General features: G+C 43.4%; 2 protein-coding genes across 7 annotated transcripts in view; one reads left to right on the top strand and one right to left on the bottom strand.

The window, feature by feature from the left end:
* The window catches only part of LOC115108482 (ras-specific guanine nucleotide-releasing factor RalGPS2), a 155,832-nt gene that overhangs the window by 91,890 nt on the left and 49,053 nt on the right, over positions 1–14,889 (top strand). The window lies entirely within an intron of this gene.
* Positions 1–14,889, bottom strand: part of LOC115108483 (angiopoietin-related protein 1-like) — a 44,126-nt gene that overhangs the window by 14,937 nt on the left and 14,300 nt on the right. The window contains exons 2-4 of the mRNA XM_029632862.1: positions 10,841–11,100; positions 10,432–10,760; positions 9,883–10,174 (exon numbers count right to left, since the gene is read on the bottom strand). Of these exons, the coding sequence (XP_029488722.1) occupies positions 9,883–10,174; positions 10,432–10,760; positions 10,841–11,048 (829 nt within the window). The 5' untranslated portion in view covers positions 11,049–11,100. The remainder of the gene's footprint in view (positions 1–9,882; positions 10,175–10,431; positions 10,761–10,840; positions 11,101–14,889) is intronic.

A 14,889-nucleotide genomic window follows, 5' to 3' on the forward strand; every position in this document is an offset into this window, starting at 1 on the left:
CCACGTTATTCATCCAAAAGTGAAAATGCTGCCCTCTATCACAAAAAGGTTATGGACAAATTCTTATTTTTAATGACTGCCTACCCCAGCCAAACCCAGACTACACTGGGCCAATTGTGCGCCGCCTTATGGGACTCCCATTCATGGCCGGATGTGTTAGAGCCAGATTTGGGCCAGGGACTGTAGTGACGCCTCTTGCACGGAGATGCAGTGCCTCAGACCGCTGCGCTACTCGGGAGTGTGTATATATGCATGTGTGTGTATGTGTATATATATCAGCAAAAAAAGTAACTTCCCTTTTTCAGGACCCTGTCCTTGTAAAAATCCAAATAATTTCACAGATCTTCATTGTATAGGGTTTAAACACTGTTTCCCGTGCTTGTTCAATAAACAATTAACATGGAATTGTGGAACGGTCATTAAGACACTAACAGCTTACAGACGGTAGGCAATTAAGGTCACAGTTATGAAAACTTAGAACACTAAAGAGGATTTTCTACTGACTCTGGAAAAATACCAAAAGAAAGATGCCCAGCTTCCCTGCTCATCTGCGTGAACGTACCATGGGCATGCTGTAAGGAGGCATGAGGACTGCAGATGTGGCCAGTGCAATAAGTTGCAATATCTGTTCTGTGAGATGCCTAAGACAGGACAGACATCTGATCGTCCTCACAGTGGCAGACCACGTGTAACAACACCTGCACAGTATCGGTACATCCGAACATTACAACTTCGGGACAGGTACAGGATGGCAACAACTGCCCGAGTTACCATAAGAACGCACAATCTCTCCATCAGTGCTCAGACTGTCCGCAATAGGCTGAGAGAGGCTTGACTGAGAGATTGTAGGCCTGTTCTAAAGCAGGTTGTTACCAGACATCACAGGCAACGTCATCACATAAGTGCACAAACCCACTGTCGCTGGATCACGCAGACTGGCAAAAAGTGCTCTTCACTGACGAGTCGTGGTTTTGTCTCACCAGGAGTGATGGTCGGATTTCCGTTTATCGTTGAAGGAATGAGCGTTACACCGAGGCCTGTACTCTGGAGCGGGATCGATTTGGAGGTGGAGGGTCCGTCATGGTCTGGGGGCAGTGTGTCACAGCATCATCGGACTGAGCTTGTTGTCATTGCAGGCAATCTGAATGCTGTACGTTACAGGGAAGACGTCCTCCTCCCTCGTGTGGTACCCATCCCGCAGGCTCATCCTGACATGACCCTCCAGCATGACAATGCCACCAGTCATACTGCTCATTCTGTGCATGATTTCCTGCAAGACAGGACTGTCAGTGTTCTGCCATGGCCAGCGAAGAGCCCGGATCTCAATCCCATTGAGCACGTCTGGGACCTGTTGGATCGGAGGGTGAGGGCTAGGGCCATTACCCCCAGAAATGTCCGGGAACTTGCAGGTGCCTTGGTGGACGAGTGGGGTAACATCTCACAGCAAGAACTGGCAAATCTGGTGCAGTCCATTAACTTAATATAATACATAAATAAAATCTATTTAGTCTCAAATAAATAATGAAACATGCTCAATTTGGTTTAAATAATGCAACAACACAGTGTTGGAATAGAAAGTAAATGTGCAATATGTGCCATGTAAAAAGCTAATGTTTAAGTTCCTGGCTGAGAACATATGAAAGCTGGTTGTTCAATATTCCGATTTATTCAATATTCCCAGTTAAGAAGTTTTAGATTGGAATTATGACACAGGACTATTTTTCTCTATACCATTTCTATTTCATATACCTTTGACTATTGGATGTTCTAATAAATGACAGCCTAATCTCAGGAGTTGATAGGCTTGAAGTCATCAACAGCGCTGTGCTTCAATCATTGCTTTGAGCTGCTGGCAAACGCAGGTAAGTTTGAATGAATGCTTACTAGCCTGATGCTGTCTTCCACCGCTCTGTCAAATATCAAATCATAGACTTAATTATAATATAATAAACACAGAAATATGAGCCTTTGGTCATTAATATGGTCAAATGCAGAAACTAATTTAGAAAACAAAACGTTTATTCTTTCAGTGAAATACGGAACCGTTCCGTATTTTATTGAACGGGTGGCAACCCTAAGTCTAAATATTGCTGTTACATTGCACAACCTTATGTAATAATTATGTAAAATTCTGGGAAATTAGTTTGCTACGAGCCAGGCGGCTCAAACTGTTGCAAATACCCTGACTCTGTGTGCAATGGACGCAGGAGAGTTGACACAATTTCCCTAGTTAATATTGCCTCTGTCCAGTGTCTGTTCTCTTGCCCATATTTTCTTTTTCTTGGCCAGTCTGAGAGATGGCTTTTTCTTTGCTACTCTGCCTAGAAGGACAGCATGCTGGAGTCGCCTCTTCACTGTTGATGTTGAGACTGGTGTTTTGCGGGAACTATTTAAATTAGCTGCCAGTTGAGGACTTGTGAGGCGTCATTTTCTCAAACTAGACATTCTAATGTACTTGTCCTCTTGCTCAGTTGTGCACCGGGGCCTCCCACTCTTTCTATTCTGGTTAGAGCCAGTTTGCCCTGTTCTGTGAAGGGAGTAGTACACAGCGTTGTACGAGATTTTCCGTTTCTTGGCAATTTCTCGCATGGAATATCCTTCATTTCTCAGAACAAGAATAGACTGACGAGTTTCAGAAGAAAGTCTTTGTTTCTGGCCATTTTGAGCCTGTAATCATACCCACAAATGCTGATGCTCCAGATACTCAACTCGTCTAAAAAAGGCTTTATTGCCTTTTAATCAGAACAACAGTTTTCAGCTGTGCAAAAGGATTTTCTAATGATCAATTAGCCTTTTTAAAATGATAAATTTGGATTAGCTAACACAACATGCCATTGGATCACAGGAGTGATGGTTGCTGATAATGGGCCTCTGTACGCCTATGTAGATATTCCATTAACAATCAGCCGTTTCCAGCTACGATAGTCATTTACAAAGTTAATTGTGTCTACACTGTAATTCTGATCAATGTTATTTTAATGGACAATTTTTTATTTTTTTTTACTTTCAAAAATAAGGATATTTCTAAGTGACCCCAAACTTTTGAACATGTTGATAGTGGACAATTTTGTTTTACTACTCTTGACAATTTTAATACTTCCTGAGAAATATCCATTCTTTACCATTTTACACCTAGGATTACTATAAATAACTAGCGCATTGTGTAAGAGATTCTCCAAAACTGAAATATTACAAAGAAGGTTTTGTCGGCGTTTAAAAATCCATAGTGTAGCCTTCCAACAACTACCCTGACGGACAAATAAACATGGTGTAGGTGAGGCACTTTCAGGGGGCCACATTCCATTATGTCTGAAAAGGGTAATCAATAAAGGCTACCGATAGATAGCCTACTGTAATTTCATATTATGAGGCAAAAATTAGTAGGCGGCTACCTGGTACTCGCAAGACTGTCCCGAAGATACCTTTGTATCCCGGTGACATCAGTGCCATGAATAGGATAGAATATTCTGCATGCAACAGACCAAAGACTGAACACACACTTGCATCATTAGCGAAGAGACCGAGCAGGCAGGCCTGCCCACTGGAGAGAGCGAGGTTGGGGTAATCTGCATCTCACAATTTCTTGCCTTGCAAATTAACCGAAGTAGCCTGAAGTTCACCTCTTCCTCTCTGGTTTTATTTGAATTACACAAATGTCCATTTTATAGCCTATCGACTATAACACAGAAAATGTTTTGCGATAAATGCACTGTGATTTTAAGGGTGGGGGTATGAAACAACGTTTTTCGTTTAGGGTTTTTTCTTAATGTTAAGTATCCCAACTTTGTTGAAACATTTTAACGCTTTAATGTTCACAGCCCTACCTATTGACCTGGCACAGTAGTTGTGCCCTACAGTACTCCCAGCCGAAGGGTTTATGTAAGGCAGACGCCAGCTGGCCCACAGCAGGCCTGAGAGTGGCCGATTTAGAGACGGGTAGTGGCAGTTTGACCTCGAGATTAGTCTGACTTTCCTCGCCATTACACTTTACCCAAAGACGACCAGAGATTCTTCTTTCCTCCGTAATCAAATGCTCCATCTGTCTTCTCAGTTTCACCTCACTATTTCCCCAGGACATAGCCCTAGCTCATTATTCTAGTGAGTGACAGTTGCAGTAAGTTCATTGTCAGCCATCTGTTTGTTTAAACCCGCTCTGCGGTCTTCAAACCACCACAGTCAAATCTCCAGTCATAATAAAATGCTCTTTCCCTATCTTTCAGAGGTATTTCCAAGAAGTATTATCACCCTGCAAATTGGTTTCATGCTGAAAATGATCTTGCTCACATGGGAGATGTGTTTTTGTGGGCACTAGTCAGGAGAGAGTTAGTTGAGTCGGGTGTCTCAGCTTTCTGCAGCTGATTACGGCTTCTGACTGTAATCTAGGCCTGTAATCTAGGATTTGAATAGGTATAGTGTACAGTGCATAGTCCCAACCCTTTGCCCAGTCTTCACATTTTTCTTCTTTAAAATTCTTTCTAAAAAGGGATTACATTGCATTTTTCCTCTACACAACCTACTCAGCATTTTCAAAGTAAAAGAAAGTTAGAGGAAATTTGTTCAAAAAAACAAAACAATTGTGGAAAAGTACCCAATTGTCCTACTTGATTAAAAGTAAAGATACCTTAATAGAAAATGACTCGAATAAAAGTGAAAGTCACCCAGTAAAATGGTACTTGAGTAAAAGTCAAAGTATTTCACATTCCTTATATTAAGCAAAGCAGACGGCATGATTTTCTTGTTTAAAAATGTTATGGATAGCCAGGGGCACACCAACACTGACATCATTTACAAACAACGTGTTTGTTTAGTGAGTCCGCCAGATCAGAGGGAGTAGGGATGAATAGGGACGTTCTCTTGATTAGTGCGTGTATTTGACCATTTTCCTGTCCTAAGCTTTCTAAATGTAACATACTTTTGATTGAGGGAAAATGTATGGAGTAAAAAGTACATTATTTTCATTAGGAATGTAGTGGAGTAAAAGATCTAAAAAGTACAAATACCCCCGAAAAAACATCTTAAGTACTTTAAAGTATTTTTTACTTTACACCACTGTAAAAACATTAATATATTTCTTAATTGCTTATGTCTTTACACCCAGAGTTCATTTTTAGTAGAAGTACCTTTGGCAGGCTTTTAGAGCTGTGAATCTTTTTGAATAATAATATACCAAGTTTTCACAACTCTTAGTATGATGTCCATTTTATTTTTGTTCAAATTGCTCAAGCTCAGTAAATTTGGTTGGGAATCATTGATGGACAGTAATATTCAAACTTTGGCTCTGATTTGAGACGAGACCACTCAGGAACATTCAGCACCTCTTGGAAAGCCATTCTGGCATTCAAATGTGTGTAATTGTTTCGATGAAAAATAAAACTCTCCCAGGGTTAGGTTTTCAGAAGTCTGAGGGCTTTTCCTTTTTACATGTGCTTTACTCCTTTCATATTGATTTTTTACAAACTCCCCAGTCCCTGCCAATGACGAGCATACCCATAACATGATGCTGCCACCACAAAACTTGAAAATTCTGAGGGTTTCACTCTGTGTTGTATTGGTTTTTAATTTAGGCCAAAAAGTTAATCAAATCATATCAAACTTTATTCGTCACATGCACCAAATACAACAGGTGTAGTAGACCTTACCGTGACATGTTTACTTACAAGCCCTTAACTTTATTTATTGAACTGCATTGTTGGTTAAGAAAATATTTACTAAATAAACTACAGTAAAAAAAACAAAAAAGTAACACAATAACGAGGCTATATACAGGGGATACCGGTTTGTCAAGGTCATTGGTACATGTAGGTAGGGGTAAAGTGACTATGCATAGATAATAAACAGTGAGTAGCAGCAGTGTAAAAACAAATGGGTGGGTGTCAATGTAAATTGTTGGGTGGCCATTTGATTAATAGTTCAGCAGTCTTATGACTTGGAGATAGAAGCTGTTAAGGAGCCCTTTGGTCCAAGACTCGGCACTCCTGTACCGCTTGCCGTGCTGTAGCAGAGAGAACAGTCTATGACGTGGGTGACTGGAGTCTTTTTACAATTTTTTGGTCCTTCCTCTGATACTGGCTGGTATAGAGGTCCTGGGTGGCAGGGAGCTCAGCCCCAGTGATGTACTGGGCCACACGCCTTGCAGTCAGATGCCAAGCAGTTGCCATACCAAGCCAAGCGGTGATGTAGCCAGTCAAGATGCTCTCGATGCTGCTGTAGAACTTTAGGAGATTCTTAGGGCCAATGCCATATCTTTTCAGCCACCTGAGGGGGAAGAGTCATTGTTGTGCCCTCTTCACAACTGTGTTGGTGTGTTTGCACAATGATAGGTCCTTAGTGATGTGGATACCGAGGAACTTTAATCTATCGACCCGCTCCACTACAGCCCCGTCGATGTGAATGGGGGAGTGCTCAGCTCTCCTTTTCCTGTAGTCTACGATCAGCTCTTTTGTCTTGCTGATGTTGAGGGAGAGGTGGTTGTCCTGCACCACTGCCAGGTCTCTGACCTCCCTAATAGGCTCTCATCGGTGATCAGGCCTACCACCATCATGTTGTCTGCAAACTTTATGATGTTGGAGTCATGCGCAGTCGTGGGTGAACAGGGAGCACAGGAGGGGACTAAGCATACTCCCCTGAGGGGCCCCTATCTTGAGGGTCAGCGTGGTGGATGTGTTCCTTACCCTCACCACCTGGGGGAGGCCAATCAGGAAGTCCAAAATCCAGTTGGAGGGAGGTGTTTAATCCCAGGGTCCTTAGTTTAGTGATGAACTTGGAGTGCACTATGGTGTTGAACGCTGAGCTGTAGTCAATGAACAGCCTTCTCACGTGTTCCTTTTGTCCAGGCGGGAAAGGGCAGTGTGGAGTGCAATAGAGATTGCATCATCTTTTGGGGTGATATGTGAATTTGAGTGTGTCCAGGGTTTCTGGGATAATGGTGTTCATGTGAGCCATGACCAGCCTTCCAAAGCATTTCATGGCTACAGATGAGAGCTACAGGGCGAATGTCATTTAGGCAGGTTACCTTGTGTTCTTGGACATAGGGTGGTCTGCTTGAAACATTGTAGGTATTACAGAGTGGGTCAAAGAGAGGTTGAGAATGTCAGGTAAGACACTTGCCAGCTGGTCAGCGCATGCTCTGAGTACGCATCCTGGTAACCCATCCGGCCCTGTGGCCTTGTGAATGTTGACCTCTTTAAAGGTCTTACTAATTGATATTGGCTACGAAGAGCGTGATCACACAGACGCAGGGTTTTCTTATAAGTGTCCAGATCAGTGTCCTGCTCCTTGAAAGCGGCAGCTCTAGCCTTTAGCTCAGTGCGGATGTTGTCTGTAATCCCTGGCTTCTGGTTGGGATGTGTACGGTCACTGTGGAGACGTCGTCGTCAATGCACTTATTATTGAAGCCGGTGACTGATGTGGTAAACTCAATGCCGTCGGATGAATCTCGGAACATACACTATATATACAAAAGTATGTAGATTCAACTTTTCAGCCACACCTGTTGCTGACAGGTGTATAGAATCGAGCACACGCCCATTCAGTCTCCATAGACAAATAGAATGGCCTTACTGAAGAGCTCAGTGACTTTCAACGTGGCACTGCCATGGGATGCCATCATTCCAACAAGTCAATTCGCCAAATGTCTGCCCTGCCAGAGCTGCCACGGTCAACTGTAAGTGCTGTTATTGTGAAGTGGAAACGTCTTGGAGCAGCCGCGAAGTGGATATATGTTGCCGTAGGAGTTGTGCAAGGTTGGTAGAATCTTATTCAGAGTAGTAATGTCTGCTTAATGTGACTCCCCATCCCGGATCCGGGAGTGTAATCATCGCCTGACACTAATTAGCATAACGCAACGGACATAAATATCCCTAGAAAATATTCCTATTCATGAAAATCACTAATGAAATATATTGAGACACAGCTTAGCCTTTTGTTAATCACCCTGTCATCTCAGATTTTCAAAATATGCTTTACAGCCAAAGCTAGACAAGCATTTGTAAGTTTATCGATAGCCTAGCATAGCATTATGCCTTGCTAGCAGCAGGCAACCTTGTCACAAATCAGAAAAGCAATCAAATTAAATCGTTTATCTTTGAGCTTCGGATGTTTTCACTCACGAGACTCCCAGGTAGATAGCCAAAGTATATTTTGTCCCCAAAATATTATTTTTATAGGCAAATTGCTCCATTTGTTCTTCACGTTTGGGTGAGAAATCGCCTGGAAATTGCAGTCACGAAAATGGCGAAAAATATTCCAAATTAGCTCCATAATATCGACAGAAACATGGCAAACGTTGTTTAGAATCCATCCTCAAGATGTTTTTCTAATATCTATTCGATAATATATCCGTCGGGACCATTAGTTTTTCAGTAGGACCGATTGGAGTAATGGCTACCTCTGTATTTTACGAGAGAGTCACCCTGGGAGCCATCATGTGACCACTTACGCAATGTAGCCGCCTACGGCTATTCTTCAACATAAATGCATAAAACTAAGTCACAATGTTGTAGACACCTTGGGGAATACGTAGAGAGCGTAAGATCATTGATAGGACATTCACAGCTCAATAGGGACTCATTGGAATGCAGCGCTTTCAAAATATGGGGCACTTCCGGATTGGATTTTTCTCAGGCTTTCGCCTGCAACATCAGTTCTGTTATACTCACAGACAATATCTTTACAGTTTTGGAAATGTTAGTGTTTTCTATCCAAAGCTGTCAATTATATGCATATTCTAGCATCTTGTCCTGACAAAATATCCCGTTTTAAAACGGGAACGTTTCTTTTCCAAAAATGAAAATACTGGTTAAGATGCTTCCACCAAGTATTAACACCGGAGTGTGAAGACGTATATGCAAACAATACATGCTTCATTTGTATTTCTTAGTATTTTGAAAAATGTTCTGTCATTTTGCTTTCGCTTTGAAAATGTAGGTTGTGTAGATCAAGATGCAACTTTTTTTTTTTATCCCGTTTTAGATGACATTTTAAACATAAATGAAAAGACTGCAAGCAGTGTGTGGACTTTTACTAGCGACTGTATTTTATATATATTTATATATATATATATATTTCATTTATTGGCCTTTTTATGTTCTGTTTTCAGTGGTGTGGGTGTCTGGTCAGTGATGCAAGTAGAGCTGTCTTTATCCCCACTGTATGTCTGCCTGGTCTCAGAAAAGGCTTCCTTAAACTGGCCCAGAATATGCTTGCATCATCCAGCCAGAGGTCAGGTTATAGCCTGGCTCTGACCAGCCAGCTGTGTGAATGTGTTGCGTGTTTGCCACTGAGTGCCTGCTCAGTGTTACACTACAATTCTTTATCTCAGTTTGTATATCTGCCAATCCTCACAAAGGCCCATTTAAGCCAGCACTGAGTTTAGTCCGGCCATACGCCCAGAAATACATATTTACTCCCAGAGCGCAGATTAACAGATACTCTCAGGTCCCAGTGTAATTCTCTAGAACCCACTCCATATACACGCGCACAAGCATGTGCGCGCACGCACACACACACCAGCAGTAGGTTATAGCCAGTCCAGCTGTCCCAGAGGCACTGAGAGGAATGTGTGATCTCACTGCGCTGTCTGTCGTGCCAGGGATGAACCCACTAGACCACAGCCGGCCCATTGTCCAGACCGTTTCCCCTTTCACCAGGCGTTCATCAAATTACATGCACCATGGGCCGCCGCAATTCTAATTTAGCGTCTCTGACAATTAGACATGTGAAATGTCTGCCCGGCCTACTGTGAGTTTAGCTTCTGCCTAATTCAGAAATTGCCATACCAGCACGGCTTCCAACCAACTCTACATGCTCTGGTAAATGGACACAATTATTCAGTCTTTGTCTCATTAACTCTAACCACCCCTCCCGGGGTTATTTGGTACGTACCGTCTGAGGTGAGCGTGCCCTGCGGTGGCGGCGGGTTGAGTCCAAATGGAGAGGCGGTGGGGGAGTCCATGCGTGACCCCCGTGGGAATGCCCGGTTGTTGTGATCCCTCTGTATCTCGTTGGTGAAGCGGCTGTTGACGGGGATGTTCTCTGGGACCACCTGGACCAGCGGGGGGACCACCTGCATCTCACTGCGCCCCAGGGTCCGCAGACACTGCTCCTCCAACGCAGCAATCAGCACAGATTGGTTGTTCACCACCCCCGCCATCGCTGCAAAACGCCCTTCCAGCTCCTTGTGGCAGGAGAGAGAAGTTAACATAAAGACCAGAAGTGTCTTGATATATTTCTAACAGATATTTTAGCAACATTACAAGTGCTATAGGCACATCTAAATATTGTCCCCAGCTATATTAAGTGAGTGCTGACCTTCTAAAGTTCCATATTATAGCAGTGTTGTTCTGCTTCTAGCACACTCCTTCATTCGATTTCACCTCTACATGAAAGTAACATTAACCACGTTGCGTTTCAGTTCCACCTTGGCGTTCTAACCTTGTAGCGCGAGGCTAGCCTCAGCATCTCTGAGGTGACGTTGAGAACCCGGTTCTCCAGCTGGGCCAGCTCCAGAGAGTTGTCTCTCTTCCTGATGATCTCGTGAAGCAGCTGCATGTAGAGCTGGGTCACCCTGGAGTTCATGTTCCTGCTCTCCTTCCTGAGCAGCTTCATCTCATTCACCATGTTGCCGTCCACGTCCACCACCAGCTGCAGGGTCTCAATCTCCCGTCTCTGCTTGAACAGCACCTCTCTTACGTCAGCTATGTCCATCCGTGTCACACGCTCCTTGTCCGGCTCGGGGCCCGTTGCACTGGCACAGATGGGGCCTGATGATGGGCATTAGATTAATTCGAAGTCACGTGACAAGATGTAAAATAGACGTCTTCACAGAAGACTAAACACTGACCTGTGATCTTCTGCTGGGGAATCAGAAAGGTGTAGGAGCACTTCTTGACGTCTTCTGTGGGAGTTCGTTTGGCCCTGAGCAGGGGATATTCCTTGGTTTCTCTAGCCTGTCTGGAGCCCCTGCACTGGCTCTGCTCCAAGAAAGAGAGGCAGAGCAGGGCACACAGGCTCCACGACACTCCCTGCCTCACCCCCACCACACCCTGCATAGTGTACTTCTACTGGCTGGCTGGATGACTCCTGGACTTCCTCTGGGCTTCTCTGCAATTGATGAAGGAACAGGAGTTGGTGTGAAGTAATGGCTTACTGTTCCCAACAATGAACAATTAGATTGTTGACAACAAAGTACCAGGAGTGCTGGTCATGTATATTTTATCCCTAAAAAGGGAAAATAGTTTGGCAGCAGAATCATTCATAACAACAAAGCAGGATGTGAAGACTACACGTAGCTTGCACACACAGGGTTGGAATTCAACAAATGTTTACAGCTAATTACTAGCAGACATTCCCTCAGTCAGACGTAATAGTCAGGCTTTCCAATGGTGGACATTTACAGTATACAACTTAAACACCAGGTTGAGGTAGACGTTATGTGAATGCCCTGGCGGAAATGGTCAATGATCGTCAATGATCCCTAAGGCAGTCGTTTAGTCATGCGGCAGAATGATTCCCAATAAGATGTTTTAGCACTAAAGCCAGAAATTTCATCCAGAACAATACTCTGACAAACAGGGTTTGTGTAATGATCTAAAACCAAGCAGTAGGAGGGCTAGCTGGTCTCACAGGGAGCTGGGGAACAAATGGCTGTTCAGTCATTCTGCAAGAGGAGGTCTGGATGTCTGTACTCTGTCAGAGCTGTTTCCTAAACACCCAGACTGCTGAGTCCCCTGGCCTTCCCTGGTGCTGCAGGGCTCTGAGACATACTTCCTCTCCCTGCAGATGGGGCTGTGTTAACAGGATAGTTCTTTGAGCGAGGAGAGCTCTGGCTGGCTTCTCCCTCCCGGACTGACCCCAACTCTCCACCCCGCCCCACTGCCCCCCTCTTAACCCCTGGCTGTACATCCTAAGCCTGTTCTGGCTCCTCCTGCCAGACAGGTTTTGTAAACACGCACCACGAGGCTCCAGACACGACACACACACACACACACACACAAAACACCCAGACACACTCGCACACACAGACCGTGGCACCACAAGGCTCCAGACACCAAAGCTCACAGGTATGTTAAGTAGAAAATGTAATTTACCTCTGGTGTCTGATGCCCCCAGCCCTGCCCACCACTCTGCCCTAGTTCCCTGGCCCTGCTCAGAATCCTATATCCTCTCTCTGACCCCCATTGTGGTTTCTGTCTCTCTGCTGGTGTTTGATTCTCATCAACACCTCTCAAACACACAGCTCCATTTTACACTCTGAGTTTGGACTATGTAAGTCCACACAACACTACCCAACACCCCCACCCTGAAACTGGGGCTCTGTGTGGCTCCTGTATGATGCTGTTGTGGATCGTCAGACCTGGAGTCAAATCTGTCACTTAGATCAGTAGTGTGGAATAGAGGTCACCGATTTTTAAAATTAGGGCCGATTTTAAGTTTTCATAACAATCGGAAATCGGTATTTTTGGTCACCGATTTGGCCGTTTTTTTTTATACCTTTATGTAACTAGGCAAGTCAGTTAAGAACACATTCTTACTTTCAATGATGGCCTAGGAACAGTGGGTTAACTGCCTGTTCAGGGGCAGAATGACAGATTTTTACCTTGTCAGCTCTGGGATTCAATCTTGCAACCTTACAGTTAACTACTCCAACGCTCTAACCACCTGCCTCTCATTGCACTCCACGAGGAGCCTGCCTGTTACGTGAATGCAGTAAGAAGCCAAGGTAAGTTTCTAGCTAGCATTAAACTTATAGTATAAAAAACAATCATAATCACACATAATTACACATGGTTGATGATATTACTAGTTTATCTAGCGTGTCCTGCGTTGCATATAATCAATGCAACGCAGGCTGATGATTTAACAAAAGCACATTTGCGAAAAAAGCACAATCGTTGCACGACTGTAACCATAAACCTAACCATAAACACCAATTCCTTTCTTAAACTCAATACAGAGAAGTATATATTTTTAAACCTGCATATTTAGCTAAAATAAATCCAGGTTAGCAGGCAATATTAAACAGGTGAAATTGTGTCACTTCTCTTGCGTTCATTGCATATACACAACAGTTTGGGCAGCCTGGCTCATTGTGAACTAATTTGCCAGAATTTTACATAATTATGACATAACATTGAAGGTTGTGCAATGTAACAGCAATATTTAGACTTATGGATGCCATCCGTTAGATAAAATACGGAACGGTTCTGTATTTCACTGAAAGATTAAACGTTTTGTTTTCGAAATGATAGTTTCCGGATTCTACCATATTAATGACCAAAGGCTCGTATTTCTGTGTTATTATGTTATAATTAAGTCTATGATTTGATATTTGATAGAGCAGTCTGACTGAGCGATGGTAGTCAGCAGCAGGCTCGTAGGCATTCATTCAAACAGCACTTTAGTGTGTTTTGCCAGCAGCTCTTCCCTGTGCTTCAAGCATTGCGCTGTTTATGACTTCAAGCCTATCATCTCCCGAGATTAGGCTGGTGTAACCGATGTGAAATGGCTAGCTAGTTAGCGGGGTGCGCGCTAATAGCGTTTCAATCGTCACTCGCTCTGAGACTTGGAGTAGTTGTTCCCCTTGCTCTGCAAGGGCCGCGGCTTTTGTGGAGCGATGGGTAACGCTGCTTCGAGGGTGGCTGTTATCTATGTGTTCCTGGTTCGAGCCCAGGTAGGAGCGAGGAGAGGGGCGGAAGCTATACTGTTACACTGGCAATACTAAAGTACCTATTAGAACATCCAATTGTCAAAGGTATATGAAATACAAATGGTATAGAGAGAAATAGTCCAATAAATACTATAACTACAACCTAAAACCTCTTACCTGGGAATATTGAAGACTCATGTTAAAAGGAACCACCAGCTTTCATATGTTCTCATGTTCTGAGCAAGGAACTTAAACGTTAGCTTTCTTACATGACACATATTGCACTTTTACTTTCTTCTCCAACACTTTGTTTTTGCATTATTTAAACCAAATTGAACATGTTTCGTTATTTATTTTTATTGATTTATTATATTAAGTTAAAATAAGTGTTCATTCAGGATGGTTGTAATTGTCATTATTACAAATAAATAAATAAGAATTGGCCGATTTTAATCGGCATCGCCTTTTTTGGTCCTCCAATAATCGGTATCGGCGTTGAAAAATCATAATCGTTCGACCTCTAGTGTGGATACTGTGAAAGGGAGCCTGTTTGTGTATGTTAGGGAGCTGAGCCAGTACTGTGTGAGAAGTGTCTGCGTAGAGTGCTTTTCTTTATTTCACTGGCTGTGTGTTAGTCCAACAGCAGATTCCCCTGACAGCGTAACCAGGTTCTGTATCCTGTATACTCACTCCCTGTTAATGGCTTTAGCATCTTCAAGCTCTCCACACACACACACACACACACAAAAGGAAGGGATCACTGCCATTACCTCACTTTCCAACTAAGGTGCAAAAATGTAAGGAGCAAACTGAAGGAAAGAGGAGGGTCAGCAAAATGTGAAGGACATTGGAACTCTTTCAAAAAAAGCTTATTTATTGCTGAAGGTAGCACACCAGGGTTGGGGTCAGTTCCAATGAAATTCCAGGAAATTCAGAGATTTTGAAAAATATAGAATTACAAATTTTCTTCATTAGCTAGGTTTCCATCCAATTGGTGACATTTCATACATATACACACACACACTACCGTTCAAAAGTTTGGGTTCACTTAGAAACGCCTCAAGTCCTCAACTGGCAGCGCCATTAAATAGTACCCGCAAAACACCAGCCTCAACGTCAACAGTGAAGAGGCGACTCAGGCATGCTGGCCTTCTAGGCAGAGTTGCAAAGGGTACTATTTAATGAAGCTGCCAGTTGAGGACTTGTGAGGCGTCGTTTTCTCAAACTAGACATTCTAATATACT

The sequence above is a fragment of the Oncorhynchus nerka genome, linkage group LG24 (genome assembly GCF_034236695.1).
Source record: "Oncorhynchus nerka isolate Pitt River linkage group LG24, Oner_Uvic_2.0, whole genome shotgun sequence".
NCBI classification, from domain to species: Eukaryota; Metazoa; Chordata; class Actinopteri; order Salmoniformes; family Salmonidae; genus Oncorhynchus; species Oncorhynchus nerka.